General features: G+C 46.1%; 1 protein-coding gene across 2 annotated transcripts; it reads right to left on the bottom strand.

The window, feature by feature from the left end:
- Positions 1-89: 89 nt before the first annotated feature.
- On the bottom strand, positions 90-5,269 carry STAR (steroidogenic acute regulatory protein). 2 transcript variants are annotated; one of them, XM_045509996.2, is made up of 7 exons: positions 4,948-5,269; positions 3,777-3,890; positions 3,331-3,458; positions 2,086-2,268; positions 1,812-1,996; positions 1,105-1,198; positions 90-872 (listed from the first exon to the last, which is right to left on the bottom strand). In XM_045509996.2, exons 1-7 carry the CDS (start codon positions 5,009-5,011, stop codon positions 759-761), a joined length of 882 nt encoding a protein of 293 aa, XP_045365952.1. In that variant the 5' UTR covers positions 5,012-5,269; the 3' UTR covers positions 90-758. The 2 variants fall into 2 exon arrangements, with proteins under 2 accessions (XP_045365952.1, XP_010944666.1); XM_010946364.3 differs by having other exon boundaries at positions 2,086-2,244; positions 4,948-5,261.
- Positions 5,270-17,444: the final 12,175 nt, after the last annotated feature.

The raw sequence follows: 17,444 nt of genomic DNA on the forward strand, positions 1-17,444 counted from the left end.
CAAAATTGAATGACCTAAGTCCTCTAGTTTTCCCTTTGAGGTAGGAAATTTAGTTTAACGAATTAAGCAATCTTTTCCCACGACTCCTCTAGCATGAAGTTACAGTTTATTAGAATGGATTTTTAAGAGTAGAATTTAAAAACTGGTACACACTGAAGTTTTTATGTTAGTTATGATTCTTTATTCTGGCTGCTGCTCATGGAAGAAGCAGGGAAACCATTCTAATAGTTTTTAATTAGTTCTGTATTTTTTCACTAAGATAACTTGGGTGAAATTTCTCGAAGGCACCTGCTTGTTCTTTGGTGCGGCTCTCTACCCACTTGGCGGAGGAGCAGGGGGTTGCTGGGAGCCCTGTGTAAGGCCTGCTGGGTCCGCACACCCTGCCCACAGGAATGGAGCTCTTGAGCCCTTCATGTCTGAGGTCCCGATCCCTGTGTTTTACACCCTCTGCACCCTGTGTCAGCTGGTAGCATTTTTGAGATGTTTTTAGGTAACTATGTAAGGGCTCGGAAGAAAGTTCTACAGATACTTTGGGACCCTTAACCTTCATTTTAGAGCCAATCAGTGAATGAAGTTAGAAGAGCCTTGTCCCCATTTTCTTGGTACTGTTACTGATCTGAGTTCTAGTATCATTCAAAACATACCACTACCCCATCCTGCAGGCCCCAGGTGAAGATCTTGCACAGACTTGGGGGCTTCCAGCAGGGACCTCCCAATGGGCCTGCACGCCAGCTGAGCCGGAGATAGCTGTCTGGTCTTCAACACCTGGCTTCAAGAGCAGAGCTGGACTCTAGACGCTTGCGCAGGTGGTTGGCAAAATCCACCTGGGTCTGCGATAGGACCTGGTTGATGATAGTCTTTGGAAGCCATCCCTAGAGGTGAAGTTAGAAAAATTTGGCCATCTTGCAGGTGATGTCCCCCTTTAGACACCGCCATGCCCTACCCCCAGCGTTGTGGGTTGCCTAGGCTTGGCCTTCTGGCTCTGATTATAGGTACACCCTTGCAACTGATCAGGGTCCTGTTCCCTGTGGGATGATGTGGGAGAGGTTAAGAGTGTATTTTTCTCACCACCACCTCCCCAGAGCCACCTCCCGTGCCCCTCACCTTGAGGTCAATGCTGAGCAGCCAGGTGAGTTTGGTCTTTGAGGGGCTTCCAGCCAGAGGATGCAGCACCATGCAGGTGGGGCCGTGCTCAGCTCTGCCGGATGAAGACAAGTCGGGTCAGGAGGACAAGTCAGGGTTCTCTTAACGCTGACTAGTTCTACCAGCCACACTCCTTAAGTACCTCATCCTTCCCAAATCTCATCAGAGAAGTCCTTTGCCAAGGGTGAGATTTAGCAGTTGGCGTGGTTACCAGCTCCTCAGAACAAATGCTAGTTGGAGCTGGAACCTGGAGGCCTCCTGTGGTGCCTTTTATTTGCCAGATGATGGGGAGGTCGAGAAAGGGTCCAGGGTGGTGACTGGGACCCCTGGAAAACTCAAGTAGCAGCTGTATTCTAAGAGGTACGGATTCTATTTTAGTCAACATTTTGGTCATACCTGAACAGCTAAATCTCAGCCCTGTATATTGTTTTAGAAAATTACTAGGGTTCTTAAACTTTCTGGGAAGGTCAGGACAAAATGGCTATAAAAATTGTATGGGCAATCTTGTCTTCCTCTGCTAAGGAAGGTAGGACACTTCCTCCACGGAAGGATGCTGGGAGTAGATGGGACCAAGGATTGGTTTCTTGGAATCGGGTTCATCACACATTTGGTAGGTGCATGTCCCCAACCCATGTTAAAAGAGCTTTTGAGGCTGCTGCCAGTATTACCTGATAACACCCTTCTGCTCAGGCATCTCCTCGAAGCGCGTGGCCATGCCAGCCAGCACACACATGGAGCCCCGGCGCTTGGTACAGCGCACACTCACAAAGTCTCGGGGCCCCACGAGGTTTCCTGCTGCCTCTGCGGCCAGCTCATGGGTGATGACTGTGTCTTTCCCAATCTTCTGCAGGACCTGCCAGGCCACGAGGAACCAGAGTCACTACTCAGCCAGGCTGGGGCCGAGGCGCTCCCACACCCACCCCCAGCTCATCTCCACCCCACCTTGATCTCCTTGACATTCGGATTCCACTCGCCCATGGTCTCCATGCGCTCCACAAGCTCTTCATAAAGCCTCTCCATGGGCTGATCGACCACCACCTCCAGCCGGAACACCTTGCCCACGTCTGGGACCACTTTACTCAGCACTTCATCCCCATTCGCCTGTTGGGAGGCAGAGAGGAGCCCCTGGGTAAAGGTTAGAGACAAACATTCCCAGCCGAGGGCACAGGGACAGTGCCAGGCGAGGCAGAAGGGGAACAGCCCGGAGAACTCTAAACTAAGCCTGCAGAAGTGTGGAGCTATCTCTGGTTACAGTAGAGGAGGTCATCTTCCTGCCACAAGCCTCGTGTATCTGCAGACTGGGGAGGGAAACTGGTCCCTGGACCCTTGTTTCTTGGGGGTAAATGTTGATGGGGGTGGGTAGGTCCTTACTGCAGAAGCTCAAAGATCCTAGCGGGACAAACCTGGGAGTGGGGAATGTGGTGTCTACAACCAGCTAGCTTCACACAGATTTTCTTTTCCTAGTCCAATACCTCATTTTACACCCAAGGATGTCGAGCCAGAGAAGGTCAGTGAGATGCCCAGAGACCCTTAGCTAAGAGCATTGCTGGGCCTAGATCCCAGATTTCCTGACTCCCAAATTCGGAGTCTTTTAACTCTGAGAACTTGGAGAAGGAAAGATCTTCCTTAAACTTTGGCCAGTGGCAGCACCAGAGCTTTTGGTAAAGACAAAGCCACCGGAGTCTCAGAGTCACCGGCCTTGAACACATGCCTTGTTACTGGCTCCCGGCACAGGTGCAGTGCTCAGGGGCAGAGCACCCCAGAAGGCCTTAGGCCACCTGTGTTCTGATCCAGCCCCATTGCAAGTGAGCCCAGATCACCCCTGCAAGCTCAGCTGGAAGGTAGGCTATGCACAGACACTGCACATTGGCTCTGGAACTTCTGACCCAGGGAGGGTGAGGCCTCTACTGCACCTGAATCCCAGTCCCATGGTCTGCACGGGTGTTCAGTGCATGTGGAGGGTAGATAAGGATTCAGGCTCACATGCGAGCCTCCAGGATGTCTTTGGGGGAAGGGGCTATCTAGGGATATATCCTTGGGAAAAGGAGAATTCTCAAGTTAAAACTGCTTGCTGCCCAGTGACTGCTGCGTGAGGCAGGAATTCTGAGAAGAACAAAGACCCCAGCTGGCCTTGAGGGTGGCATTGGAACCATGAGGAACTGTGGCTTCCTCCACACCCACCCTTACCTGCTGGCTCTCCCTCTTCCAACCTTCCTGGTTGCTCAGGATGCCCAGGGCCCTCTGCATGGCCTCCTCTCCCTGCTGGATATAGGCCAGTTCTTGGTCGCTGTAGAGTGTGTCCTCCAGCTGAGAACCTGGATACACAGCCAAGGAAAGACTGAGCTTCCTGGCCTCCCACCGGCTCTCACCCCTTTGATCTCTGGACCTGCTCTTTCCTCTGAAGAGCCAAGACCAAAGCCATAGGGTCCAGCCTGCAGGTCCAGTTAGACCCAGGTGAGAGGAGGGGACGTGGCCCTGAAGAACTCCATCCCCATCCTCTCAGAGTGAGGAGAGCCGGGCAGCGGAGGGGGTGGGGGGGGTAGCACAGGGGAGGGGGAAGACCAGAGCCACAGGCGCATTTGTAGCCGGGAGCCTCCTGCTGCTGGCAGAAGCCCAGAAGCCTCTGCACTTACCAAGCAGAGAGCCACGGCGCCGAACCTGGTTAATCCACGCTCCTGGGGTCGGGCCCCCCAGTGCCCTCCAGTTCAGCTCCTGGCCGATGGCCAGCACAGCTTGGTGCCTCAGCCCTGCAGGGAAGGGAAGGGAGCCATTCCTTAGGAGTGGGAGAGCTCCTTAGAGATGGACCATTCTACCTCCTCATCTTGACAGAAGAGGACACCGGCTGGGGGAGAAAGTGACTTGCTCAGGAACACAGATCTCTAGTAGGAACTTGAACTACAGCCAGGTCAGCTCCAGGTCCTGTGTCCTTGACTCCAGGCTGCCTCCAGGGCCTGGAATTCACTGCCTTTCACCTGGGCTGGCCAGAGACCACACTCAAACTTGCTGAAATTCTTTCTTGGAAAGAAGCTTTGTTCAAATAACAAAACATCCTGCTACAGAAGCCTTTTAGGCACGCGGTCCCGGAGGTGTGTGCGGCTGCCCGCAGCAAGGGGCCTTTGCTGAGTGACTGCTCAGTGCGCCGGGGCAGTCTTGCTGATCTAGTGAGAACAGCCCCACTGCTGGGTACAGGTCTTCCAAGCATGGTTTCCATCCAAACAGTAGCTAGTTCAACCCACTGTCATTGGAAAGGACTTGTCATTAGATTGTATGCCTTTCACTGATGGCAGGGGATTGACTCAAATGACCGTGGGTCCTTCAGCACCTGGTTTCTGCCTCCTGACTGTAGGATGGAAACAGGACTCCCCGCCTCACCCACCTACATTCTCTCCTGCTGTCTCTCCCCTTTCTTTTTCTTTTCCCTTTCTCTTCCCTACCCCTGTCTCGGGCTTGCCAGTACTGCCAGTTGGCGTCAGGCTTACTCCCACCTCTGCCACTGCGGCTCGGACTTTCCTGGTACCGTCAGTACCAATCTTAGACAAAGGCAAAGTCAGAGAGAATTCAAGACAGCTAGGAGCCCTGGAGGGGAGACCAGAAATGACCAAATCTGGAAGGGACACACACGGGCACCTGAGTATCCAGCTCAGTTCTTCAGTTAGGGGGAAATCGAGGCCCGCAAGGGAAGGCTAAGTAAGAGGCACAGCTGGGACCAGATCCTGAGTGGCCTGCTTCCCAGTCCCGTACTTTCCCCACTAAACATTGCCTGCGAGCTCCCGGTCCCCCAATGCCGCCTCCCCGGGAGCTCACCCTTCATGTTCCGCACATGTCTGTAGGAGCTGCCGGCACACAGCTTAAATGTGGCGAGGAGCATCGTCTCCTGGCAGTCGGGGCAGACGCGGAGGCTGGTGCTGCTGCTGCTGTGGCCTCTGCTCTTGAGGGTGACTGACTGCTCCCGTCCTTCCTGAGCTCGTCAGAGTTGGCCTCTGGGTCCTGCAGCCACGGCCAGACTGTGTTCTGTGTCTTAAATGCCTCCAGCCGAAGGCTGTGTTTCATCACTGGGAGATAAAAAAGCCATCACTCACCATGCAAAGGAAGGGGTCAAGGATAGAGAGATTGCCTCATAAGGAGCCTTTGGCCATTTATGGGGGGGTGTGGGGAGGGGTGGGGGTAGTGCACAGAAAGAAGCAAGGAGGTTGGTGCCTGACTCGGGGAAGGGGGTTGGAGAGGAGGGGAAAGGAGCAGCAGAAGTCAAGGCAATGTAGAAAAAATTATGGACCATGTGACAGTGGTTTTCAGGCAGCATGTGCGGTGCTGTTGAATGCAGCTCTGTAGCTGTCAGATCTAGAATTAAGGCTCTGAAAACTTTTTTTTTTAAATCATTTATTTTATTTTGGGGCGGGAGGTAATTGGGTTTTTATTTATTCACCTATTTTTAATGGAGGTACTGAGGATTGAACCCAGGACCTTGTGTTTGCTAGGTGTGCGCTCTGCCACTGAGCTATACCTTCCCCCCGCCCCCGAAAACTGTAGTTTTAAAAATATTTCCAGGTGATTGCCTTGCAGGTGTTCTGTGAGCTGCACAATAGGCTTTGAGAAACTATCCTGGAACAGTGCCCCGTGCATCTGCCAAGGAGAACTTAGTCATCTAGCCCCAGGATGAGGGGCCTGACGTCTAGGTAGGAATGTTGCTTGCCACTCAGTTCTACAAGAAGCAAGTCATTAGCCCCTGCAGTCGCTGACATATGATACACCCCGAAAGGAAGATCAGGATAGGATACTTCGTGGTCTGGGAAAACAGGCAAAATGAGCCCTTAGATAGTAGTTATATTTTCAGGAGAAATTTTTTTATCAGCCTAGATTCTCCCCATACTTAGAAAAGCACTAGAATCATGAATGGAGATATCTGTGACTTGTGACCAGCAGCAACCTTCTACCCAGATGTGCCCCTGATTGCATGTTCTCCTTCACCCAAGTCATGTACATGCTAGCCTCCCCTCTCCCTCTTTAGAGCAGTTCCTCTGGAGAGGCTGTGTCCCAGGCTATAGCCCTCAGTAAGCCCCCAAATAAAACTGAAACCTCACAGCTCTCATCTTGTACTTTTTTAAAAAATTAATTTGTTCTTTTTTAACACCTTTATTGTATAATTCTTATACAGTAAACTATACACATTTCAGATGTGCAGTTTGATGAATTTTGGTAAGATGTATGTGCTTTTTTCCAGTCAGCTGTTTTGGTGACCATGAAAGCACAGAGCTGACTTCTCTCCTTTACCTGAACTGTGCTGGGATTCAGAACCTCAGTGCCAGCAAGGACCTCTTAGGCCCGTCCACCTCTTCAGCAAGTCCCGCTGAATTTGGATGAGTCTTTCCTGGTTCTCAGATCTCCCGATTAATTGATAATCTTGAGTCTTATTTGGTGGTGTATAACAGGGACCTGGCCTCAGTTAAAAGATTGTGGAAGAGGCTGGCTAAAACGTCTTTCCTCAGCCTAAATAAGGGGCATCAGAAAGCCAACCTCTGACTAACACCCCAGCCAGATTTGTGTAAAATACGTATGGAATACTTATTGTTACAAGTAATTGTGTGATTGGGAACTGAAGGAAATCTTGCCCTGAAAATGGTCAAAATGGTAGTCTAAAAAATAATTCCTTCGTTTTATTCTTTGGAGTCCATGTATGAGTGAGATCCCATGGTACTTGTCTTTCTCTGTCTGACTTATTTCACTTCGCATAATACCCTCCAGGCCCATCCATGTTGTCGCAAATTGTGGAATTTCATTCCCTTTTTGTATGGCTGAGTAACATTCCACGCCTTTATCCATTCATTTGGTTATGGGACACTTAGTTTTCATCCGTACCTTGGCTATTGTAAATAACGGTGCTAGGAACATTAGGCTGCCTGTATCTTTTCAAGTTAGTGTTTTTGATTTGTTTGAAAAAATACCCAGGAGTGAGATTGCTGGATCACGTGGTAGTTCTATTTTTAGTTTTTTGCGGAGCCTCTATTGTTTTCCACAGTGGCTGCATCAATTTGCGTTCCCACCCACAGTGTATAAAGGTTCCCTTTTCTCCACATCCTTGTCATCATCTGTTATGTGTGCTCTTTTTGATACAGCCATTCTGACAGGTGTGAGGTGATCTTTCACTGTTGTGACTTTCTTTTCTCTGATGATGAATGATGCTGAGCTTCCTTTCATGTACCAGTTGGCCATCTGTATGACTTTTTTTGGAGAAATGTCTTTTCAGGTCTTCTCATTTTTTAATCAGGTAGTTTGGTTTTTCTTGATGTTGGTGTATGAGCTGTTTATATATGTGGATAGTAACCCCTTATTGGTCATACCATTTGCAAATAATTTCTCCCATTCAGTTGGTCGTCTTTTCGTTTTGTCAATGGTTTCCTTTGTTGTGCAAAAGCTTTTAAATTTTATTATGTCCCATTTGTTTATTTTTGCTTTTGTTTCCTTTGCTTTAGAACAGAGAGCCCCAAAAAATATTGCTATAATTTTGTATCAAAGAGCATTCTACCAGTGTTTTCTACTAGGAGTTTTATGGTATCCAGGGTTACATTTAGGTCTTTAATTTATTTTGAGTTTATTTTTGTATATAGTGTGAGAAAATGTTCTAATTTCCTTCTTTTACAGGTAGCTGTCTAGTTTTCCCAGCACCACTTATTGAAGAGATTGTCTTTTCTCCATTGTATATTCTTGCCTCCTTTGTCATAGATTAATTGATCATAAGTGTGTAGGTTTATTTCTGGGCTCTATTCTGACCCATTGATCTATGTATCTGTCTTTATGCCCATACCATGCTGATTACTATAGCTTTGAGTACAGCCTGAGGTCAGGGATGATGATACCTTCAGCTCTGTTTTTCTTTCTCAAGATTGCTTTAGTAAGATGGGGTCTTTTGACATTCCAAAACTAGTTTTGTGTATGCAGTTAGAGAATGTTGGCTTGCTAAAATATTTTTTTTCAGAATTCTGCCCTTAAAGGAACAAATTCTTCCAGTAAGAATTTGCTTTTCCTTATCTGTGCCTTGAGCTATAAATGTTCTGCCAGTGCCCTCAGGACTAAGTCCTGAGGCAGAGAGAAAAAAAAAAGAGAGAAAAGAGGCCTTTTTAAAAAACATAAGCAAGTAAACTTAACTTATTCCAACTGTTACTTATAAACTAGTGAGTTTTATGTTGTAATATCTGATTCATAACTCAGTTTTAAAAATGAAGCTATGAAATCTCTGGTTGTGTCTGTATGTCTGTGTGTATATTATAGATGTGATATGTCTTTACCTGCAGATGGTATAACCAAAATTAATTTGGAAATGAGCTCTATTTAATTGGCTTAAAGGAAATTAAGGGCCTATATAAATTCTCAGAAACTAGCCCAAATGAATTTCAGGTTCACCTGATCTGGGAAATAGTCAATATTAAATTAATATTTGGTATCAAAGTTAGCTTAAGTTTGTTGGCTTAATGAATATAGACGTGTCTTTAGAGTCATCAATATTAAATATAATAGCTTTATTTCACATAGGTTTACTAGGAGTCAAATAAGAGCTTATCATTTCTGTTATAAAAATTTGACAGCAAGAAAAATAACTTGGTATGATGAAATTTTAAAAGTAAATTTTTAGGTGAACCCTTTAGAAATAATTATACTTTAGGAATGCCCTCTTAAAAATAGTTTCCCAGATATTTAGTAACTTGAAACTGGAGAGTTTTGATAAATTAAGTTAAAATGATGAAGGTTTATTGAATATAGAATCATTCCCAAATGAAATAGATACTAAAACATTAACTATTGAACATAGGCTTCTTTTTACAGAGAAACTAAAGGTATTTAGGACAACTAGTAAATATATTTGGTGTTAAATTGAGACATTTTCTGTAAGAAAGCACATGTTTTTAGAAATTATAAATAGTATTTATTAGTTTGCCAGTCTACAGAATGCTAATGGAAAAGACAGTTCATAATTGCTTAATTATTAGTTTTCACTAGAAATTAAGGTGCTTTTTTTTTTAAGAGTTGAGAACTCTAATTAAAATATGTAATTAAAGGTACTAAAAATTAATAAGGAGAACATTTTTGTTTGCAAGGAGAAAAAAGTATAAGGAATGGAAATGCATTTAGTTAAGGGAAGAAGAAATAATTTTGTCATAAAGAGAAAAGGAAATGCATAAGACAAAAATCTGGAGGCAGAAAAGAAGTTATAGAAGGTTTGGGGGAAAGAAACCCTAAAAAAAAAAAGAAAAGAAAGGTTTGTATGGGATCAGGGCTGGCTAAGAGTAGAATAAATTTAATTGAGTACATGAATTTTAATATTTAAGGTAGTGCCAAACCTGAATTTGGTTTTCTGTCTCTTGAGAGGACAAAGTTTTCTTAGATTATTGATCTGCTTTTGGTAACAGATTATGAAGTTTCTTTATTTTTTGAAGTAATCTGTTGTAGCTATCTATATTTGCCTTTGAAATCTTTTATTGTCACTTTGGTTAAATAAATGTAGTTTCACAGTGACTGAAGATCCTATTTGACCAAGTGTTTTTAAACCTTTTTGGTATTTTTGACAACCTTTTCCAAATCAAGTTTTAAATGAAATTCTTTGACCTCTAGTTAACTTTGAGGTTTTCCAGAGGTCCCTGGAACACCTGAAGAGATTTGTTTTCTCTCGTTATCAAAGAAAGATGTTAAATCTGGCACAACATTGTAAAATGACTATTACTCAGTAAAAAAATGTTAAAAAAAAAAAAAAGAAGTTAAACTAGTTAGGCTTCTGTGGTATGTTAAATGACATGGAAAGCATTGTCAAATGAATGGTAATAAACATTCTTAGGTTCCATTGTATGGGTAAATGTCGTAAATGTTCTAAAAGTTATGTGAAACTTCTAAAACTTTAATATGTCCTTGTATAATGTTATCAGTCATAATTCGCTATTATTTTAATATTGTGTGTCATAAAAATAACCAAATTCTTTGACATTTGCACTGTAATCAGTCTTTAACTCTACCTTTTAAAGTCATTTGCCATTTATAGACAGTTATTATTGTATTCTGATGCTTTTCCAAAAATACTTTATCTTCAAGAATATACACGGAAAGGACCTTTTGACAAGTACAGGTTTCTGATAACTTTCAGATCATAGCAGTGAACTGGGTAAGAAATTAAAGAATTCTAGTAGAAACCCTGATGGCTTCATAAAACTATTAACAAAAGATCAAGAATTAGTTACATAGGACTGAGTGAACTGATGAATATGGTTATAATTTTTATGGCTTTTTGTCTGAAGTATTACTAGCTTTTAATCTTTGTTTTCTAGGTATAAGGAAACCTTATATCTTAGCCAGGTGGAAGGAAACCTTTAACTAACTGTGACTTACAGCAAGTTGGTGAATTATACATTTGTAAGCAGAACTGAAACATTTATCTTTTTTTTCTACCTGATCCCTCCAGAAATTGGAAATTTTCCTAACAGCCCTCTCAGGTGAATAAGGAAGGTCACCTCCTGGCAGGTGCAAGAATGTGAAGATATTTTGGAGACCTTGAGAAGAGAATTCATGCAAATCTATAGATGTCGCAGGCGGAATCTGATGGCAAGCTCTTGGCATGGCTTTCCTGGCCTTAAGAGGCCTTTTAAAAGTTCAACCTGAGATTCCTTGTGAAAAGTTTCAGCACAGCCAATTTAAAAGAATCTATATGATCACCTACACTTATGTAAAAAACCAGGACAAGTTTATTTTGCAAATAAATTAGTCTTAATTTACCTGTATTTGGTAGAAATGAGGGTGATTTTAGAGAAAAAAGCATTAAGTTTCAGCGGATATTAAGTTATAGTGTTCTTAATTGTCTTCAAGGTTTATATTAACTGCCCAAGACTTACTTCTTTTGATGGCTTCTTGTTGCTCTGTTAATTATAATTATAAAGTTTAAAAATAATTATAAAGTTTAATGGAATTATTAAAAGGACATTATAAGTTTGTTTCTGAAGCTTATCACAGTAATCTTTGGATGAAGATCAAATGCCCCCTGACCTGTAACAAGGAGATGATGTATACTGGAAAAGACATCATTTAAAGGACTTTCTCCAGCCTAGATGGAAGGACCCTTATCAGGTACTCTTAACTAGCTAGTGAGCAGCAAAACTGAAGGGAATCGACTCTTGGATTTATATATTCCACTTAAAAAGTGCCCCTGCACTGGTCTAATAGAGAGGACTGCTGACCTTGAACTCACCTTATAACAACACTTAGAGAAGAAGCTACACCCACCCCAGGACGAGAAGAAGGCCACATCAGAAGCAGAGTACTAGGCCTGACCCATATGACTGTTTATAGTATTTTCTTAATTTCTTGGACTTTTGCATAAATCAAATGTTTTTCTATTATGGGCACAAATTCTATGCAGAATTCAAAAATTAATCCAATTATTGGGTTTACAGTCATTACCTACATCCAGTACTTCTGGGTTACCTTGGTGGATTTCTTCTCTCCATGGCTCTAACTGGATGGCCCTCAGGAAATTCCTTTTAGAAGAAAGAAGTTACAGTTCTGTTCAGGACCCCCTCACTTGGCCATCAGTCATATTTGCTCTGACCTTGGCCATAAATATGCATTTTCTTTTAAAGGTTAACTAAGGTCAGTCAGAGCAATGAGCTAAATTTCAAAGGATATAACTTCCTGATTATTAGGAGGGACACTCCCTCAGTTATGGGATGGATTTATATGACTAACACCAGACGATGATCATTTAAGTTGAAAGGCCCTTATATTGGTAACAACTAAATCATACTAGATAATCAGTCTACTAACACTAGGAAATTGGGTTGAGTACATTATGAACAATGCCAATATATCATTTCCCTTAAAGATAGCGATTGGTCTGGAACAGACTGGGTCAGGCAACCAGGGGATATGCTGGCCTGCACCTAATGGAAGCTCTTGACTTGAAGTATTTACTTATGACTTTATTAAGGCTACTAGCTATGTTACTTACATTCTGCCTATTTTACAAGATCATTTTTTCTTGAATTACCAAATGTGTAACTGAGCCTCCAGTGAAAATAAAGATGTCTAGGTGACTTGAAATGAACCAAATATATAGTTCTGTATGAGATCAGTGATTGCAATAGTCAAACTCTAGATAAGGGAAGAAGCAACAAGAGGGAATCTGTTCCTGGACCATAACAGACAAGCACGACATGTGGCCCAGAGACTTTTGGCTACTGATGGATAGGGTTTAGTTCAGTAATAGCACATCAAGTGACCTACAGTGAAATCCTCTCCAGACCTAGGAACGAGCCTTCCTAGCGCTGTGGGACAAATTGGTCATGAAATGCCTCCCAAACCTTCGTTGAATCTATGACCAAACGGAGGGCACTGCCAACTAAGGAATGTTGCCTACCATCCAGTTCTACAAGAATTGGGTCACTAGCCACTGCAGTCGCTGACTAATACACTCTGAAAGAACTCCAGGACAAAGATCAGGATGAGACACTGTGTTCCAGGAAAACTGGCAGAACAGGCCCTTAGAGAGTTGAAACTATTTCCAGAGAAATTTTTTATGAACCTGGATTTTTGCATCTTCCCTTACTTAGAAAAGCACGGAAACCTTTGGTGATACCTGCTGCTCATGACTAGCAGCGGCCTTTTACTGAGATGCATGTTTAATTGCATGCACCCCGTCACCTAAATCATATTTACTGCAGGGCGTTCCTCAGAGCTCAGAGCTAAGAGGCTGGCTCCTGGCTATAGTCCTTGGGAAGTCTCCAAATAAAATGGAAACTCACAGCACTCACGTTGTGTGTTTCAACTAACAGTGGAAATGACCCATTCAAGGTCACACAGGTGGTCAGGGGCAGGCCTGGGACAACAATACAAGTCTTCTGACCTTCAGCCCATCTTCACACGTGCGTTCGACTGTTCAATTATTGATTTATCCGTTTATGTCAAAGACCTTTTACCAAAGCCCTATGCGGAGTCAGTCCCCTTCTCAGGAGTTTGTTCTGGAGCAAAGATGGTGCCTCAGGGCTGAGCTCACAAAGCAGAGGGGAGAACTAGCCACAGACACAAAGAGAGGAGGCCCAGACCTGGCTGCATCCCACACCCTCCTCACACTTTCCGAGATTAAGCTCGGCCAGGCAGACTGCGCCACAGGGCTTGGCATGAACTGAAAGGTTGAAAACACAGGGTATTGTGGCGCTCAGCAGTCTTTGCACTCTGGGGGCCAGTGTTCTGAACGTGGACTCAGGAGGTGGCCCTGTCTCTCCTCTGTATTCCACGCTCCCACCCAGGCCCAGCGAGGGGGAGCCCCTCCCAGCCTGCAGGCTGGTCTCTGATGAAATCTTTTCCCTTTAAGGTCAACCTTTTAAGCCACATTCACCTGCAAAACTGTTGAGAGTTGTCACACTAGATTTGTTCCCAGCCCTTTAATGAGAGAGTTCCGAGTCTGGTCACCTCTGCCTGGAGGTAGAGTGAGGGCCTGAAAAGCAGGGAGCAGTGGAGGGTCCCCTCCCAGCTCTTGCTGTCCCCCTCATTTTAGAAAGGATGAGAGGAACAGGAGCTGCTCAGAGCCAGGCTGGGCGCCTGGTGTTCATCTGGAACAGGTGAGCCCCACATGCCCCCTCCAAGCCCCGCTGAAGCAGTGGGAAGGGGCCCGCAACCTGGAGAGGCCCTTGTGATGGGCTCCGCTGTGAGCAGTGGCTGCTGGGAGGCCCCGGCCCATCCTCAGGCCCCCTGTGACCCTGCCCGCACTGTGAAGCCTTCCTTAACCACCCAACCTTCTGCAACTGGCCTGTCCCCTACTGACAGTCCCACTAGAGGGGCCATCTCAGTCCTGATTTGTATAATGGCTTGTGTGTGTTTGCTGTCTCTTCTGTGGGCCTGCCCCCTCCCCCACCCCTCCCCAGCACTCAGCTCCAGGGGGCACAGAACAGGCTCCTTCTCTACGGGGCAACCAGTCCGGGAAGCCACAGGGGCGCAGGTATGTCTTCTGACTTAGGCAACCTGCCTGTGGGCTTTGTTTCCAGCCCCTGCAGAGTGGCAGGAAGATGGCACTGGAAGGAGAGGCCTTGGCCTCTTGTTTGTCTCCAGCCTGAGCTGGAGACGTAGAAAGAAGTCAGGGTGTGAGCAGGAAAGGCTGCAGGCCAGCTTCCCGAGGTGTGTCCTCAGACGTGGCCCACGTGCGCCCTCGCGCACGTGCGTGTCTTGGGGAAGGAGGTGGGGAGAGGGGAGGAGTTATTACGGGATTATCCATGCAGATAATGTTCAAGGCCTTGCCGTTGCTGTCCCATGGAGAATTATGGCCATTGTGACACTGTGACGGGGAGACGGGAGGATGGGGCTGATGCTGATGTCAGAGGCTGCTGTTCACTCCGGACGGGCGGGAGCTGCTGGTGACCTCCTGGGCCAAGGCTCCCTTCCTCAGCTGTTCCAAGCTGACTGACTAGTTAACTCTCACTGTCCCTCTGAGCAGTAAGGTGGGGACAGAGGTCTGGGAATTTCTCTGGTCCTGGAAGTCATGTGTATCTGGCTTTGGTTTTTAATGAGGGCAGAGCCCCCAAAGGAGACCGAAGGGCGCAGCAGGCCAAGAAGGGAGATGACCAGAGATGGAGCCCAGGCAGGACAGAGCGCAGGGGAGGAGGGACCAGGGCGGGGGAGGGAGGGAGGGCTTTGCAGACGAGAAGAGGACTCCACTCATTTACTCAACAATCCTTTATTGAGTCCACTGTGCTGCTTTCCAATTCTGAGGAAGCATCAACCAGATGACCTAGTATGGGGAGTTGTAGGGCAGACAAGGAGGTTTGGAAGGGAGGGAACACAGTGGGCAGGAGGAAGGGCGGGTATTGGAAGTCACGTTTGAGCCGAGTGTGGAAAGTACGATTAGGAGGTAGCCAGATGTGAAAGCGAGAGAGAGCGAGGGAATGTGGTGCAGGTGTTCCAGGTAGAGCAGATGGCCGGCCGCATGGAGAGGACACCTGAGGGTTGTTGAGCCATGGAGTGGAATGTTTGCAGGGTCTGGTGGGAAAGGAAGGCTGGAAAGAGAGACAGAGGCCAGAGCATGCCTGTCAGGCACGGGAAGACTCCTCTGCAGGTACCCAGGGGGCAGAGGCTGAGAGTGGAGGAGGTTGGCCTCGAGCTTGTCTGGGCCCCCAGGAGGTGAGCCTGGGGCACCCTGGGTGGTGTGGGGAGCTGTGGGCTGGGGTACAGACAGACTCCCAATCCCGCTTCCACCAATTTATGACTGTGAGCGGCTCACTTCTTCAATATGAACTTGCTTATCTGTAAAATAGGGATATGTTTTCCTTTTATTTGTGTAATTCTCTCAGGGTGCTCATAAGGCTTAAATCAGGTAACAATACATCAGGAGCCCACAAGACAAAGCCCCGACTTCTCAGCCAGTCTCTGGGCCCTCTGAACCCTCCCCCCTGGCTCTCTCCCCCAGCCCATGCAGACCCTCTCCATAAAGGCTTCCCTTTGGGCCGCACCTCACCCTACTCTCTAGTTAGAATGTAATACCTTTTGGGCCCCCTTGAAAAATGTTTTATCACAGTATCAATGACAATTGCTCATTTCCCCCACAAACACCTTTTTTTTTGTTGTTAAAAAAAGACTTGCTTTTTTTTTCAGCGCAGTTTTAGGTTCACAGTGGAACTGAAAGATACAGAGATTTCCCATAGACCCCCGGCCCCCATACATGCAGTTTCCCCCTCTTTCCCTGTCTGTATACTTTCCAAATTTTCGAATCCCTAGCATTCAGCACAGTGCTAGGTAATTAAGATACTGAATAAGTGTTTAATAAATAAAGCTTGGAGCCTAGCACTTCAGAGCCTCTGATTTTTCCCCACATCTCGTCCATACTGCTTATAGAGTACATGCTTATTTAATATCAAAAGAATGGAGTGTTATCCTCCAAAGGGGCCACTGTGAGGGCAGCAGAAAGTTAAAGTGGGGCAGGGTCAGAGGGAATAGCTCAGTGGTAGAGTGCATGCTTAGCACGCACGAGGTCCTGGGTTCAATCCCCAGTACCTCCATTAAAAAGAAAAGTTAAGGCAAGTTTAACTCATTGGGCTTGAGGTAATTATGGATTATCTCCCTTTAGAGAACAGCTTATGTCCTCCAGCGCTCAATTCCTTAAACTGAGTTGGTTGCCATTATTTCACAGGTATCATTCTTATGTGTACAAAGGAGACAATCAGTATAAGTTCATGGAAGGTATGGAATCTATCCCAAGAGGCTGACACAGTGCTGGGGACTCAGCAGATGGCAACAGCTGATACAGAGCGCTCCGTCTGCACCAGGCAGCACTCTGAGCAGTTCACATGTAGTCACTCAGTCCTTAGAACCACCACCTGAGAAGTCGGTCCTATCAGGATCCTTGTTTGTAGAAGAGGCACCTGAGGTACCGAGATGTGCAGCTGGACCAAGTCGGCAGAGCTCTGAACTGAAGAACCTAGGATGCACGATCAGGCGGTCTAGTCTGTGTGCTTCACCTTTTAAAATCTGCTTCTCTGTGAAAAGTGGTGCCCATGGCTGCCTCTCACACCCGGCACGTCATAGCGTGATGAACGGCTATTCTCGTGCGCCCTCCATTCCCTGCAGGTAAGCCAGGGGTGCTGGCAGGGGTGCTGACAGTGAAAGCACTGTCTTTCTAAACCAGAAGAGCAAACTGAAGGCAGGTGGGCTGAATTTAACCTTCCAGATACTTTATTTGTCCTGCACCCTACAAAAATTTTGAGTTAGTTGCCAACATGAACTGTGGGGACAGAAAACAGATCAGTGGATGCCAGGGGCTGGGGAAGGAGGGAAGAGTTAAGTTCGAAGGGGAAGGGGTGATGGCTGCATAACTGTATGCAGTTGTTACAACTCATAGAACTGGACATTAAAAAGAGTGAATTTTACTGTAGGCAAACATATACATCAGTAAAACTCGGTCTGAGAGATGAATTCCCAGGCCATCTGGGTTTCTGACCTTGGGCACTGCCAGCACTGGGCCTGCCCTCTTCCTTGTGGTACTAGCAGCTGGCCAGCGGGGGCTCTGACTCCTCTCGGTTCTCGGTGTTTCCAGAGCAGCCGCATTGGAGGCCATTCTCCACGCCGGGTGTAGCCAAGTGGTGGCAGCAACTGCTGAGTGTCTGGAGTTAGGGGAAAAAAATTATTTTTAAAAGGAGACCAGGGAAAAGTAGGAGGCCGAAGAGGGGAAAGAGAGGCAAAGCTGGGACGTGAGACAGGAGACAAAGAACAGACCTGATTTTATCCTCTGCTTCCAAGTAGCCCTGGCAGGCCTGGAGGAGTAGACAGGCAGGGGAGGGCTAACAAGG

Source organism: Camelus bactrianus, chromosome 26, assembly GCF_048773025.1.
Source record: "Camelus bactrianus isolate YW-2024 breed Bactrian camel chromosome 26, ASM4877302v1, whole genome shotgun sequence".
NCBI classification, from domain to species: domain Eukaryota; kingdom Metazoa; phylum Chordata; class Mammalia; order Artiodactyla; family Camelidae; genus Camelus; species Camelus bactrianus.

What these genes read in the sequence shown, in the direction of transcription:
- STAR (XM_045509996.2), bottom strand. Translation starts at nt 5,011, where the DNA reads ATGCTCCTCGCCACATTTAAGCTGTGTGCCGGCAGCTCCTACAGACAT. An exon ending in ACATGTGCGGAACATGAAGG is followed by an intron (nt 3,891 to 4,947) that starts GTGAGCTCCCGG and finishes CCTTCCCTGCAG; the next exon opens with GGCTGAGGCACCAAGCTGTG. An exon ending in TGCTCAGCATTGACCTCAAG is followed by an intron (nt 873 to 1,104) that starts GTGAGGGGCACG and finishes CTTCACCTCTAG; the next exon opens with GGATGGCTTCCAAAGACTAT.